General features: G+C 36.0%; 3 protein-coding genes across 4 annotated transcripts; 1 reads left to right on the top strand and 2 right to left on the bottom strand.

The window, feature by feature from the left end:
* Positions 1-974: 974 nt before the first annotated feature.
* Positions 975-5620, bottom strand: LOC130721845 (protein DCL homolog, chloroplastic). Its single transcript, XM_057572428.1, has 3 exons — positions 5138-5620; positions 3035-3149; positions 975-1491 (listed from the first exon to the last, which is right to left on the bottom strand). The coding sequence occupies exons 1-3, from the start codon at positions 5524-5526 to the stop codon at positions 1315-1317; spliced, it is 681 nt and encodes a 226-aa protein (XP_057428411.1). The 5' UTR covers positions 5527-5620; the 3' UTR covers positions 975-1314.
* Positions 5621-6582: 962 nt separating this feature from the next.
* Positions 6583-11867, top strand: LOC130721831 (uncharacterized). 2 transcript variants are annotated; one of them, XM_057572418.1, is made up of 4 exons: positions 6583-7143; positions 7273-7468; positions 11031-11162; positions 11517-11867. In XM_057572418.1, the coding sequence occupies exons 1-4, from the start codon at positions 6836-6838 to the stop codon at positions 11637-11639; spliced, it is 759 nt and encodes a 252-aa protein (XP_057428401.1). In that variant the 5' UTR covers positions 6583-6835; the 3' UTR covers positions 11640-11867. The 2 variants fall into 2 exon arrangements, with proteins under 2 accessions (XP_057428401.1, XP_057428395.1); XM_057572412.1 differs by lacking the exon at positions 11517-11867 and having other exon boundaries at positions 6595-7143; positions 9709-11147.
* Positions 11868-13351: 1484 nt separating this feature from the next.
* Positions 13352-15120, bottom strand: LOC130721817 (thioredoxin-like 4, chloroplastic). Its single transcript, XM_057572405.1, has 4 exons — positions 14962-15120; positions 14363-14870; positions 14128-14181; positions 13352-13711 (listed from the first exon to the last, which is right to left on the bottom strand). Exons 2-4 carry the CDS (start codon positions 14819-14821, stop codon positions 13583-13585), a joined length of 642 nt encoding a protein of 213 aa, XP_057428388.1. The 5' UTR covers positions 14822-14870; positions 14962-15120; the 3' UTR covers positions 13352-13582.
* Between the last annotated feature and the right edge of the window lie 1152 nt (positions 15121-16272).

Genomic DNA, 16272 nt, shown 5'->3' with positions numbered 1-16272 from the left:
GTTTTAATTACATTTGTTTTATAGGCAAATGTTAGTTGCTAGTAATGTTAGTAAATTAGTCACCGTCAGGGTTCGAACCCTGGACCCGTCACGCTTCACACTCCCAAACCCTTATGTCCATAGCTCTTACCACTTGAGCAAACTTTCGGGGACTTTTTAATTACCTGTATCTTCCACTAGATAATTTTGTTCAAGGCGGGTAGAACCACCATGAGCGGGAAAACTTTTCTTACGTAGCTACATTCACAGGGACTCAAACTCAAAATATCTGCTTAAGCTAGAAAAACATGTCAGTTGATACTTGATACACTCGCTTAATGATACTTTACTGTATCATCTAAATTCTTGGGGGAGGGTAATGGCCCGAATAAAGTTTAACACATGGTCTGGCATGAGTTCCTTAAAGCCTATCGACTCAACATCTCCTTTTTTTTTTTGGTTCAACTACTGACTCATCATCTTGTGTCACAAAATCTTGCAGTAACATTTGAATATCATGCTCAGGAATAGAAAATTCCCACTACTTGAGAGGCCGGAGTGAAGTGACTCAATTAAAGATCCAAAATTTGAAGCTGGGCCCACTCCACACTCTCCAAGCTAGATTCTTATCCACTAATTTTCATGTTTTACAAATAACCTCCCAAAAATAGAGTCCACCTTCTGCTAATTTTTTAAAGCAGTTATCTCCACAGCTCCTGTCCATTATTAACTAACTTCAATCCTACCACCATCATACTTGTTGCAACCCATTTGGATACAAACCAAAGAGCATTTGTTGGAGTTTATCTAGTGTTTTTTCTAGTAGATAAACTCAAATAAGTTTGTCTCCAACCGGGCTCTTGGTTCTCTCTGTAAGAAATTCTCCATACAAGCAACTTGTCAACACTACTATAAGTCCTCCCAGGAGTTTAGACCTGCTTTGGAATTAACATAGGATAACATAAACTAGAATTCTCCTTTTCAAAAAAAAAATAAGAACATAAACTAGAATCTCCTTAAATTGGAAATTAATTTAACTGAGAGGAACATTATCATCAAGGTCTCTCTATACACATAGTTTACAGTCCCATATTTTCAAATCACTACAAATATTGACATATCGTCAATAGTAAAATGAAGTCGTTTTCTAGCATTTTGTAGTGAGGTCTTAAATGCTAACCACTCTTCTAAACTCCAGAAATTTATCTAATCTCATTTTTTTCAGATCATTATAATATGCTACCAGCAACAAGAAAACACGAAAACTCAAAAGGGATTTGAAAAAAAGTGAACTCTAATACAAAATGGTACAGCCATAAAAAGATAGTGCTAACTTCACAGATTACGACTCCGCTTCCTGAAGTGTCTGAGAATGAAACTGTCTGCATATAATGGATAATTCTTTCTAATCAAACCCTTAATGCATTTCCAATATGAAAAGTCAACCAGCTCTCCATCCTTCCGTACTATGAACAAACACCTAGATCGATCAAATTGAGGATGGTATCCAATCTGTCGTAGGAAAAGGGAAAATAGATCTTTCAGCAACATATAAATATCACAAACCAAGAGTTACAATCACTCCCAAGAAAAACCAGATTGGACATAGTGCATATTTGGAAATCTTTCTAAAAACGATTTTAAAAGTAAAATCAATTATGAGAAGAAGCTTATGAGTGTGAGCAGCTTCTGGGAGTGGGTGGCAGAAATAATTCAGAGGAAAGAGAAGGTGATCCAAACATGTTAATAATGCAGTAAATGCATATTTAATTTATATACATTTCTTATCTGAAAACCCAATGTTGGAATGTAATGGAAGACAGTTAGCAGAAGCAAACAATTGCACAGTTTGCACTATTCCTCCTTAGCCTAAAAAGGGAAAACTGGAATCCTATAATGTCAACCCCAGATCTCGGCAGCCGGCACATAGCAGCCGGCCCCAAAAATGGGATAGTGGGATGGTTGGGATAGTGATTTTTTGCCTACATTTTGTATAATTTATACCATATATATGTATACTAAATCGATGATAAATATTACTTGAAATTCATTACATATTCGTACTCTCATAGTGGCAAACTAGCAATGGAAGTCATAGGTCTTGAGAGAGCAAACTCTTCCTCCCATCTAGGGTTTTTTTGTTGCGAAAACCCGGATATGCCCCTAAAAAACACCCCAACGTTTAAAATTGGAGGACATTTCTTAAAATTTCAGACCCTTCCTTGTCCGGGTACGCGCGGGAAATGCTAGTATGGCGAAGTGGGATGGGATGGTGGTGGTCGTCCTAGTACTTGGCTGAGATGGGATGGGACATCGGGATCTCACAGGATCCCGCCGGGATTGACAACCTAGCTGGAATCCAATCATTTTACATCTTTTCAGCAGCCAAGACAGGTATAAGTGTAACATCACTACACATAATGGTAACACCATGGCCAAAAGCTATATTTGGACAACTGCAAAAGAAATAGCCGAAAAATAACACTGAACGCATTTATTATGTTAATTCATGCCTATCATGGATGAGAAAAAGATCAAGGGAAGTAGTTGGATTTGGAATATCAAATGAATTGAACTACAAGAAAGGGAAAAATGAAGACAAGTAGACAACTTTTAGATGAAGATCCTGAAAAAACATATCCGTAACAGAGGCTTAATAAATTGTAAACCTACACAACATAAAAGGTGTGTGTTGCTATTATTTATGATTAGCAAATTAGATGGTATAAAAACTAATTCCTTTGATTCTATCACAACTACCAACTTCGACTTTAATTAGTAAATTGCACCGCGTTTTACAAGAGACAGATCCTACCGTTAGCGAGTCAGACCATCCACCATAGCTATTCTAATTTAATGATGGATGAGGCGTAAAAATCTTACAGTAGGAAAAAACTAATGTCACGGTATCCAATAGATTGCTAATATCAGACTCAACAGAAAAAGGAAAAAAGAAAAGAAAAGGTACTATGGGCAAAAGCTTTCTGGCAATCAAGTAGTGCACTGTGCATGTGCTGTGTCTGAGAGTGAGTGAAAGAGGGAAAGAAACATATACCGTTATATAATCAATTCCACATCCGATCTTCTTCTCAGATTCTGGATGAAAGGGAAGCAGCTTCTCAAGAATGGTTTTCTCATGCTCCGGACTTAGTCTATCTCCACTTTCATAACTAGAGCAAGAATTCACAACAAGGTATCATCAGAATGTCCAAGATAAATGAAAACAGAACATGTACATTCATGAACATAATTATTAGTTAAATTTCTTTGCATGTACGCATGTGACTTTTACAAAAAGGCTGATGATTTGTAAATTGCCTTGATTTTATTCCCCTCTTCCCTATCTCTACTGAAATGCTGGAAAATCAGACCTCCATGTGACCAAGGACAAAGGATTGCCTTAATTCTCCAGTGCCCGTGGCAATGGGGTTTGAACCAACTAAATCCATTTTGCCTTGTTGACCGTTTCATATTATCCAGGTATTGCACACGCAACCTGGGTAATGATGAAAATGGAAGAGCACTTAAAAACGACCAACATGTTTAGGCAAATGAAACTGTCTCATCTGACACACGACAATGTCAGCGATAGCTCAAGAGAGGCCATTTCCTTCATCCCAAGAGTAAGTACTCTCTTTTGCTTTTGTTTCATTGAAGCAATATTGTCATTTATTGAACCCTAGATGTATGCAGCAATGTCTCATCAATTCAAACATACAGATTTAAATGCAAAGAGGTAGCAAGAAATTTACATTTTGGAGTAAATCTGAAGAATCCATAACGAAATGATATTCCCAACTTGTTTAGATACTATGCCTTGTATTTTTAGCTTCAAGTATGGTCATATTTGTATCATTCCTTCTCAATATAAAGTTCTGAAATCATATTTTAGAAAGCGTGTTATACAAAACTTGAGTACAAGTATTGGCATTTTCGCTGTCAAGAAATTTACTGATTACTTAAGTAGTGTAATATTTAAAGGTTAAGACATTAGAATGTTAGAGTTAGTCTGTGGTCTGTAATAAGTATGTGTTAGGTTTTTAGTCAAAGAATCAAATAGGCCATGCAGAGAATAACGTGAGAAACAACTACATAGTGACACATGCGTGCACCCATCTCTGCATAGATTCATTGGAGTTGAGTTCAAAGGAAACAAAAAGCATTAAAATATCTGTTGAATACAACAATATCTATTAAGTAGAATAATATACTATTTAAAATATAAGTAAATTACTACTTATAGATTGCATATACATGAATGTCTAAATTATCTTAAATTTGGTATACATGATTCAACTATTGAATTACTTACTAAACGAAAGAACAACTTGTTGTCCCACGCACAATGTGACTAAAAAAGTATAGATTGCCCCTATCTTCTACAAAGTATCCACCTTTCTTCTTTCCAAAGACCCAATTCCACAATCACCATTTCTTTTACACCACAACCCCATCAACCACATATAAACATAATGCCCTATTGCCAATTACTGGTGGACTACCCAATACAGATTAGAAGCTTCAGTTAGCTAGCTTCTTCATCCATATACATGAGTATGAAGTCTTGGCTCCTCTGCCACTTCTCATTTCCTAAATCATAACACTTAATAATATTGGCTGGAGTTTGGTTGCTCCTCTCACTTTCTACGAATCTCTTAAATGGTCCATGTTCACATGCACACTTAGACGACCACCACCTATTCATCTATCAATCCCTTTTTTTTTCAGACTTCAATCTTAACTATATTATACACACAAACACATTACCATTTAGTAAACAAAAATTGTTGAAATTGTACCATCACCCAATATGCATCATTACATAAAGCATGAGAACCTGTTATATTAGACCCAGTTTGGAAGAGTTTATTTGAGCTTATGCGAGTGTGTGAAAGAGCTTATGTAACTAGCTTATGACCTACCTATAAGCTGTTTTGAGCTTATTTTCACAAACTGATAAGATTAGCTTATGAACAAGAGTTTATGCTTACATATAACCTATTTTGAGCTTATTTCAAATAAGTTTATCAAATTAAATTGTTTACTCAAACACAACCTTACTACTATTCAACATTGCCTAGTTGAAGTGTCTGGTGAAAATGACAAAAAAATATCACATTTTCTATCTAATTGATGAAAAATAAAGGAGAAAACTTACTGTCCAGAATGAAGAATCGTCCTGACAAATCCAACCAAAGGAACGGTATCCTCCAAAATCTGGTCCTCCCAGTCAACCCATTTATCTTCCTCTTCTTCTTCTTCATCATCTTCTTCTTCATAGGCATACCCATGTTCCTCCAAAACTCCAGCTGGGTCCTTCCGCGGAGTAATTAGCGGTTTCCGAAGCAAATTGTCAGCAGCATCAGAAGAAGCAGCAGCAGCAGCAGCTTTGAGAGCGGAGAGACGAGTGTGAAGTGGCAACGAGGCGCTCCAGTAGAAACGGAAAGATAGAATGAGCGGAGGGGAGCGGAAAGAGGAAGAAGGGTTACCGAGGGAGTGGATATGTGACTGTGTTGGGGACAGTGGAGAAGAAGATGAAGAAGCCATGTCTGAATGAAAAACCTCAATTATTGAAACATGGTTTGTTTGTTATCAAAATCTGCGAGGTGGAGCATGCTCACTCGCTCTCAGTGCAGAGCAAACCTTACCAGGATAAAGAAGAAAATTTCATTTTTTGTTGATAGCCCAAGTGCCCAACAATAGCTGGGTCTAAAACTTGGGCAACCCATAAGTTTCTTCTAAAGGAAGGCCCATATCTAATTATTATGACTGGCTCCTAAAATTTGATTTCTTTTCATTTATTTTTTAAGACTCATTTTAATCTTCACAAAGAAAGAGAGATATAATTTAAGGGCTAATGTTGAGGGTATGATAGCATAAGAACAAATATGATATGAGGGTTGGATGTTGTAGAGGGTGACCTGTGGTGGTGGTGAGAAAATCTTGGAGGGTGTAATTAAGTGATGATGGTTGTGCGTGGCTGATGTCAACGATGGTGGAGTGCCAAGCGTGAGGTGTGGTGGTTGAGGTTTCATACGACGGTAAGAAGGTGGAGAGTGTCACATAACAATAACGATGGAGGGCGTTAAGGGCTAGTAGTGGTGGGTGCTAGATGGTGGAAGGTGTCGCCTTATGATGATGGAAGTTGTCCAATAAGAGTAACAATGGTGAATGGTGTTGGATAATGGAGAAGGTGGAAGGTATCGAACAATATCAACGGTCAAAGGTATATGATGACGATGATATAGGGTTTCGAGTTATGATGGAGGTAAATGTTGTTCTAAGTGACGACAATGACAAAATTTACTAAGAGATAATGGTGGATGTTGCCTATTGGTAGTGACCGATAAGAGATATATTTTATATATTGTTGTACAAGTCATGACTGTTGCATGGGCCCTTATAGATTTTTTAGATAAAAAAAAACTCTCTTTCTTTTCTCTATTCAACCAAACAAATGAGAGAAGATCCACTCAATTTTTTCTCCTTCTATATTTCTCTCCCAAACCAAACAGTGTAAAAGCAGAAGAAAAATATTGACGCGAAGTTAAGGCGTGGAGTGTTGGTGACAAAGTATTTCCACGTGTGTGGTCAACTACGGTTTGCTTCGAGACGTGGCCGTAGTAGTCCATGTTTGAATCCTTAACGAAACAACAACAAACCTTCTCAATCTCATTCAACACAAAATCACCTGCGAAATATATAAAAAAAAAAACACGCACCAAATCTCCCTCTCCTTCAATCTCCAATTCTAGGGTTTCACATTCTTCCAATTCCCAATTCCAGGTGCATCATTCTGATTTCCAAAACCTAATTAGGTTACGCAATCCCCTTTTTTCATACCTGGTAGTTCACAATGCCGCCATTTTCTTCCACCTCGAAGGCACTTCGCTCCTTAGCATCACGCAGAAATGGATTCACTCAATTGATTAGGTCTAGCAACAGCGCTGAGAAAAAACTCGATGGTTGCCGATGCTTTACTTCCATTGCCGACAGAGCCACCCATCCGATTCAACCCTTTGGCTCTCGCACCGGTTTTGCCCCCATAACCGGAGTTTTCAAGAGTATCAATAATAATTCTGTGCAATCAAGGCACTTTCTTGGATGTGGTGATGGTGAAGAAGGTGTTCTATCTAAAACCTATGAGGAGAAGCGCGTTTTAGGGTAATGGGATTCGGGATTCGAGCCCTATCTCTTTGTATTTGTATTGTATCCATGTGCTTGTGTTTGTTTGTATTTGATAAGAATTTTGATTGGTGTATTCATGAGCTGATTAGCTTATTGGTTTTTTAGGTACTCGCCGGAGCAATTGTTTGAGGTTGTTGCAGCTGTTGATTTCTATCACGGTTTTGTTCCGTGGTGTCAGAAGTCCAATATACTTAAACATTTTCCTGATGGGTCATTTGATGCTGAGTTGGAGATTGGGTTTAAATTTCTTGTTGAGAGTTATGTTTCTCATGTTGAATTGGAAAGACCGAAGCGTATCAAGGTATTCAATCTGTGCTAGTCTATGGTTTTAAGGTTTGTTTGGGTTTTTGTTGGTTGGTTACTGATAGAACTGGATCAGAAATTAGGGAAAATAACTATCTTTACTACCTAGAAGTCAATGTGATACAAGAACATAGCCCTTTGAGCAGTATCTACACCTCATGTATTTGAGAGATAACTTACTTAGAGAACTAACTAACTTTACAATTTTAACTATTGAAGTGCAGCTAACAAAGGCTGCCCCACTTTGGCTCTTTGAGCTCTCTAGTATTTCGTCTACATATATTGCTAACAGGACTTAAAGTAGGGAGATAGCACCAAACGTGGAAAAAGATGGTAAAATCTCACCATAAGTGATTTGGTTATATGTGCAGAAATGTTTAGAATACGAAGTATGGAAAGTGAATTAGGTGGAGGATAGTTTAATAGTTTGAAGCAGAGAGAGATCAATAAAAACTACAGGCCAAATCATTAAGAAAGATGTAAATTAAATGATTTGTCATTAGGCATGATTTATGATAGGACAGTTTGTTGCCTTTTGATTCATTTAAGCTATCCCACCTTGTAGGAATTTTTTTCCAGCTATTGTTGGTGGTGTCTGACTTTAGAGTTCCTTAATTCATGAGATAATAGGCAGATTCAAGCCAATGTTTGTTATTAGCTATCACCCCTGATTGGGCTTCCATCTTGTTCAGCAACTAGCTGCCTTGGTTTTCAAACATTGTCATGCTTTTGGAAAAATCTATGGCTTAGATAGGTACTTAGGTACTCATTCCATGTGTTTATTTTACCTTTTTTTGAAAAGAAAAAACTTAGACATGATTACTCATATAGTCTGCTCATCTTTTCAAAAAAGTGGTTTGCTGGTCTTTTCAGTTTTAATTTGAATAACTTCGCCTTTACATTGCTCAAATGGATGCAATGCAACTAAGCCCCTTTACTAATGTTATTGATGTGGAGTTGTAACATGATTTCACATAAACAGTGAAACTACCCTATGAGCATCACTCTGAAGGCAAAATACAATTTTTCAAAACTAGATGAAGTGAAACTGTAACAATTCCTGTATACTAGCAATTTCTTACATTTTTCTAGGCCCTGTTGAGCCAAGAGAACCCCTAACAGGCTTGGGCTTAGCTCATTTATAAAAGAGATAGCACAGGCTCAACTTATGTGTTAATTAGCCAAAATAGCTTAATTGCAGTAAGTTCGGAATTTTGGATACAAGTCTTTTCCGTATAAACAAGATCATATTCTTAATGAGGCCAAGGCAATTATGAGCACTCATCAAATGAGTGCCTCTACAAAATTTATATGTTAAGTTGTATGTTGAAAGAGAGACTTTTTTAGAGAACTTGTGTACATGGGCTTCATACTTACTCCCTCCGTTCCTATTTAACTGTCCACTTTGAAGAAATTTGTTTGTTCCTATTTAACTGTCCACTTAGCATTTCAAGAGAGCATTAAATGATGTTTTTACAACAAATGCCCTTGTCAGTACAATAAATTAGGAGAGATAACACATACTTTAAAGGGTAAAATAGAAAAATAATCCTCACTTTTTCTAAAAATCAACAAAATTAATCACACCCTTAATATGTGTGCCTCCACTCAAAGTGGACAGTTAAATAGGAACGGAGAGAGTACTATTTATAGCTTGATTACAATCAATCAATCGAGTAATCAAGGCTGTAATTAGAAGTTGATTAGGAGCTAACTTAATGCCTAATAAGTTATAGCTAACTCGCGCCTAATTATTAGTCAATCAACATAATTATTGTTCATTATATATTTTAAAATATCTGATGAACATTATATATCGTATATTGTTCTTTCTTTATTTTCACATCTTCTCTGCAACTTTAGATAAGCTGCTGCAGTATCATTTTTGTCTTATTCTTCTGCGAGTGTCATGCTTGAGCATCAATTAATCCTTGTGGGGCATGCGATAAATAACTTGTGGCGTACTAAGCCCTTTGGTCAAAACTGCTATATAACCAAACCATAATATATGGTACCGAGCTGAGTATTGGCATACGGATGCAGATTGGTCTAACTGATTTTAGTGCTTTTATTCCCTATGATTGTTCACATTCAGTCATGTTATATCTTTATAATTGCTAGAGTGCTTAAGTTGCTCTGATATCTTTCTCTTCATTTCTTCCTTTCTTAATATTTGTGATAGCAGAAGATTTCTCTTAATATCTACTGATTGCTCTAATTGTTTTTTTGTGTGTCCAGACAACTGTGTCACAGAGTACCCTATTTGACCATTTAATAAACGTATGGGAATTTAATCCTGGCCCGGTTCCAGGAACTTGCAGTCTTTATTTCTTGGTCGATTTCAATTTTTCAAAACTAGATGAAGTGAAACTGTAACAATTCCTGTATACTAGCAATTTCTTACATTTTTCTAGGCCCTGTTGAGCCAAGAGAACCCCTAACAGGCTTGGGCTTAGCTCATTTATAAAAGAGATAGCACAGGCTCAACTTATGTGTTAATTAGCCAAAATAGCTTAATTGCAGTAAGTTCGGAATTTTGGATACAAGTCTTTTCCGTATAAACAAGATCATATTCTTAATGAGGCCAAGGCAATTATGAGCACTCATCAAATGAGTGCCTCTACAAAATTTATATGTTAAGTTGTATGTTGAAAGAGAGACTTTTTTAGAGAACTTGTGTACATGGGCTTCATACTTACTCCCTCCGTTCCTATTTAACTGTCCACTTTGAAGAAATTTGTTTGTTCCTATTTAACTGTCCACTTAGCATTTCAAGAGAGCATTAAATGATGTTTTTACAACAAATGCCCTTGTCAGTACAATAAATTAGGAGAGATAACACATACTTTAAAGGGTAAAATAGAAAAATAATCCTCACTTTTTCTAAAAATCAACAAAATTAATCACACCCTTAATATGTGTGCCTCCACTCAAAGTGGACAGTTAAATAGGAACGGAGAGAGTACTATTTATAGCTTGATTACAATCAATCAATCGAGTAATCAAGGCTGTAATTAGAAGTTGATTAGGAGCTAACTTAATGCCTAATAAGTTATAGCTAACTCGCGCCTAATTATTAGTCAATCAACATAATTATTGTTCATTATATATTTTAAAATATCTGATGAACATTATATATCGTATATTGTTCTTTCTTTATTTTCACATCTTCTCTGCAACTTTAGATAAGCTGCTGCAGTATCATTTTTGTCTTATTCTTCTGCGAGTGTCATGCTTGAGCATCAATTAATCCTTGTGGGGCATGCGATAAATAACTTGTGGCGTACTAAGCCCTTTGGTCAAAACTGCTATATAACCAAACCATAATATATGGTACCGAGCTGAGTATTGGCATACGGATGCAGATTGGTCTAACTGATTTTAGTGCTTTTATTCCCTATGATTGTTCACATTCAGTCATGTTATATCTTTATAATTGCTAGAGTGCTTAAGTTGCTCTGATATCTTTCTCTTCATTTCTTCCTTTCTTAATATTTGTGATAGCAGAAGATTTCTCTTAATATCTACTGATTGCTCTAATTGTTTTTTTGTGTGTCCAGACAACTGTGTCACAGAGTACCCTATTTGACCATTTAATAAACGTATGGGAATTTAATCCTGGCCCGGTTCCAGGAACTTGCAGTCTTTATTTCTTGGTCGATTTTAAGTTTCAGTCTCCGCTTTACAGCCAGGTATAGTTCTGTTATATCTATTCAACTCAACTTACCTTTTGGTGCCTTCATTTCTTTATTTTCTAGCACTGAACCCTGCATGTCCTTTATTAGCTATGTAGTGAAGGCTTAATCAGTGGATTCATGATTATGTTAAGGAACAGAGATTATGTTATTTTTTTAATCAATTTGCTCAGTAGCATTACCAGAACTTAGGCATGACTTTCCCTCCTGTAAATCTGCATTTGTATTCATACATTTGCCTGCACAGCTCACTAGTCACTTCATCTATCTCTACGCTACTAAGACTACCATGTTTGTCGTTATAATCTTTTTCTGTTCATAGCTAATCATGTGTTTTTTTATGGTTGTCAGATTGCATCAATGTTTTTCAAGGAGGTAGCCTCTAGGATGGTAGGTTCATTTACTGAGCGTTGCCGTGTGATATATGGACCGGAAGTGCGGGTCCTGGAAAAATCCTATGGAGAAAATGCATGAAGTAGTTTTCCTGCACAGCAGTTTCTTGTCTTGAACATAGTTAAGGTCAATTTACAGTTTCTGCATTATTTGAGCGGGTTTTCACTGTTTGCCGCTCAATGCTGAATGATTAATCATTTATCTTTCTAATCGCTAGTGATCTTTGTAATTTATGTAGGTGAAATTTACAATATACTGTGTACAATGTTGAAAGTGGCATGAAGTTAACATGATTTTTTTATTAGAAAATTGGCTTCTGATAACAAGTTACACAACAAAAAAGAAAAAAGAAAGGAAAAGAAGATAAAGAAACAAAGAAAATGGTCAGTGCACATTCTAAAAGTGAGTGTATTTCAGAAAATCATCAATCAAGTACGTTAATAGCTGTGGTCAATTCTTTTTACCGTGGTGGCAAGTTTGTTTGCTCACATGATTGCAGTGTGCTAAACAGCAAGGAACGGCAGAAATTAGAGTAGATAGCTTGCAGATATAAAAGCTGAGGAAAGAACGTGTTCCCTCAGTTCAGTAGGTTTGTTGAAGGGGTGGTGCTTAGTTTGTGATTGCTATAAACTCATATGACTAAAAGATGCAGTTCTTGCTGTAAATAAAACCCGTGTGTTCTACCAGCAAAACATATGTGAAATGCTCTCGTGTCATGTGAAAGTTCATAGACATATGAAACTTTGTGTTTATCTATTCACAAGTATTCACGGGTCTCACCTATTTAATAATATGAAAATAGTGATGGACAAAAAGCTTCAGCATAAATCTGTGAAGTTTCAACCTGAGAAGATGTTTATCCATGAAATACTTGTAATATGGTTTTGCGTTAAGGGGTATTGCAAGTTAATGACGTAATGTTTTTCTTGTTGATACTATGTTTAGTGTGTTTTGATGCTTTTTGGATCACATGTTTCATAAATTATGTATATAAAAAGCTATTAGGAGTAGCTTTTTATCATTTACGCGATTGTGCGCAAAACAGACATGGAAGCAAACATCCACTTTGTGAATTGGCTACCTATTTTCATTTTATAGTTTCTAAATAATGAATATCTTGGAGATTCAATCATCCAACTAAGGTAATTGAGTTTTGAATCACATTCACAGGCACTGGCATTGCCCTGCTCCTATACGGCTAAACTAGTATCTGCAAACATTAAAAGGTCTTAGTTATATATAAATGGCTAAAAAGCACTTTTGATCCCTGATGTTTTAAGTTTGTGCAAATTCTGCCCCTATTCTATTTTTATCGATGTTTCTACCCCTCATGTTTTCAAACAGTGCACTGTATACCCCTCCGTCAGTCAAACGTTAGAAAACTAACGGAATGAGCTGATTTGATTTTTTTTATATATTTTTTTTGGACCTGCCACGTGGAAATTACAAGTGAAATTGGAAAAATGGTGCATGAGAGATTCAAACTCAAGACTTGTAAGTAGCAAAACATGCATTTAACCAGTTCAGTTACATACATAAATATATACATCAAGCAAATTTAATTTATATCATTTCCTTGATCATCATCAACTTCATATACTACTCTTCATCTCTCCAATCCACTCAGGAACCTCTCCTGAGGAAGCCTGACTGGCGGAGGGGTAGACGGTGCACTGTGTGAAAACATGAGGGGTAGAAACGTCGACAAAAATAGAGTAGGGGCAGAATTTGCACAAACTTGAAACATTAGGGTCCAAAAATGCTTTTTAGCCTATATAAATAGACAGATCACATGAACATAAAGAAAATTTCATTAAATATTTATTATTGTTGATATTAGACCCTACCAGCACCAAATGGAAGCCAAACCACTGAGCCAAATCACTGAGGCATGCTCCAAACTCACCACTGGATACTTCCCAACAAAGTGAATTCGGCTAACAAAGCGAATATACTATTTTATTGAGTATACAGAATGTTGTTTAATGAATTGTGTCTGGTACAAAGAAAGACCAGCCTTGAAGTTAAATCAAAATATCTTCTGCTTCAAGAGATGAATACTTGAGAATGGCTTCAACAATCCTAGCTTTGTCCCTGGTTGGAAATGCTTCCAACAGGATCCCATCTTTGTAGAAATGGAAAAGAGGCACAGCCTGCATCAATTTGTTTCTTTAATTTTAAATTCCAAAGATCATAAAGCATGAACTATAGTTATTCAAAGCAGAGTGCAGAACAAATGATACACAACATGACATCTATCTCAAAGAGACAGGGAGAAGATAGAATTATCCATAAAAGGTTGTTGGGGAGATAGTATATAGTTTGAGAGATAAACTCGAATCCAAAGCATAACTATGATTAGACAGCAAAGTGTGGATGAGGGATGCTTAGAGTGTGTCTGGATACTAGTTAAATATAATGTGTACAAACTTTCAACCAGTTTATTCACATTTTATCTTAAAGTGTGCGTGAACATGTAGTGCTAACGGATATGCAAACATACTATTAGCTGTCTCCTAGTATTATATAGACCAGTTAAGTAGTTATCATCAATAAGAGAAAGGAGTACCCTGATTCTAAGTCGCTCAGCAACCTCGGATTCCTCATCATACTCATCAATAACCTGCAATGCAAGGATAAGAAACTCTGTAGATATAATTTTAACATGCTCAATCTAATGAATTAAATAAGTAATCAAATAAAACCCCTATTAGTTGATCATCATGAATTTCTCTTAGACAAATTGATCTATTTGTCTAGATCGAACATAAAGGAGCAAAAGAGACAGATAATAGCATACTCACATTATGCTTTAGAAAGATAACTGGAGCATCATGGTTACCAGATTTCCTGCACAATTTAGCAAAACCCTGCTCTATGTACTTGCAGCTTCCACAAGAGGTGCGAAAGAAATCAACCACCACCAGAGACCCAGCTCGTTTAGCCTTATCCAGAATTTTGCAGAACTCTTCGTCAGTCTTGAATTCTCTTACACATTCAACAGGACACACATCCTCATCTTCATCTTCATCTTCATCTTGTTGATATTCTCCTGCAACTGATCTTATCCCCCTGATTTTGATCGAAGGTTCAATGTTTATCCCCCCAAGACATAGTTTTCCATGACTGTGCCTATTATGAACCAAGCTGAAAGGTACATGGGAAATTCTAGTCCTAGATTCCCCATGTAAACATGGGTCTAGTAGTAGTTTGATGCTGGCAAAGGAGAGATGATTCTGCGTGTGAATGGCAATCAGGGGCATGGTGTTTTGTTTGCAGAGAATATCATGTATGTGGAATGTGTGAATTCAGCTGCCATTTGAGGAGTTGGAGCAGAGTGAGAAAGAATGCATTGGAAGAGAAACAGGAAGAGGAAGAGGAAGAAGGGAAGGTTGAGATTCACCTGATCGTTGTCGAGTGGAATCAAACAGCGCGGTTTTCCTTTCCGATGATATCTGTGCTGCACAACAAACCTCAAATCAGGAACAGACACGCACTTACCATATCCACGCACTGTGTTTCTGATTTATTATTATTTTTTCTTTAATGTTCATTTTTAGTAGCCAACCAACCCCTTATTATCTCATAATTTAGTGAAAATTAATGTCCGAGTGTTTTAAAAAATTAGGTCATAATTATAAAAAATTTACATGTATGTATTGGTGCAAATTAGAAAATAGTGTTATTAATTTATTATCAATCACATCTTGTATTTCTCTCTTTTCTATTCTTATTTTTTATGTGAGTGTTTGTAAGAACGGAACTACACTTCACCAATACGAGCGATCGCCTCCTCAATGAGCCTATATAATATATAGGAGCCTAATATATATGGATGATCATATTCATATTCATGAGAGAAAAATTATTACTATAAGAATGAATTTGTATCTGCTTTTATTGCCTTGTGTCGTTAAAACATTTCTTAATCGTGAAAGTGTTTTACTCCTAGTGAAAATATGTGTACCCTCTATGCAATAAGGTCATAAACACAAATTATAAACACTTTTTATACTACATTTTAACCTTTTACATGTCATATAAAATAACTCGAACTACTCAATAGTAAACAAAGAGATATTTATAGTTCAAAGTTCAAACCTCTTAAAAAAATTGTTTAAAACATTTACGAGAGTAACTTAACTTCATTATTGGTGAATCAATGATATTTAAAATAAATAGATTAAAAATTTCGTAATTTATTTATTTACTTTTATAAATAATTCTATTGAATCACAAAAGTGGGTTATGTTACCCTTCACTAGTGCTTTAAACAACCCATTGTAAAAACAATAACATTCACTTTAATATGTTACTCTTACTTTTTTCAATGGGTATTTTACAAAAATCTCTTCTTGCCTTTGTGATTGTTGCTTGGACCTCTGATTCAACAAGGAAGCCATCCATTCTCTTTATGTTAGCAATTACTTTTATTTCACTTAAAAGTTATCTATTGAAAATTTTGTCGTGTTAAATTTTTGGCTCCCTCTATCTATTTTTATTGGTTCTGTCCATGGGTGTATGTGTAGTGAGTGTGAACTCATTATTTTTTTTTACAATAGACTAGTGTGAAGTCTTACATGTAAGAAAAGTGACAAAGCTTGACTCAAGTATGATTCTCTCAAATTCAAGTGCTTAGGGATGTTCGCGGATTGGATTGGATCGGTTTTCAGAGGAAAAATCATCCAATCCGATCTCATCGGTTTTATGATTT

This window comes from Lotus japonicus, chromosome 1, assembly GCF_012489685.1.
Source record: "Lotus japonicus ecotype B-129 chromosome 1, LjGifu_v1.2".
Taxonomy (NCBI): Eukaryota; Viridiplantae; Streptophyta; class Magnoliopsida; order Fabales; family Fabaceae; genus Lotus; species Lotus japonicus.
The sequence above is the reverse complement of the archived record's forward strand: the minus strand, read 5'-3'. Positions and strand labels throughout refer to the sequence as shown.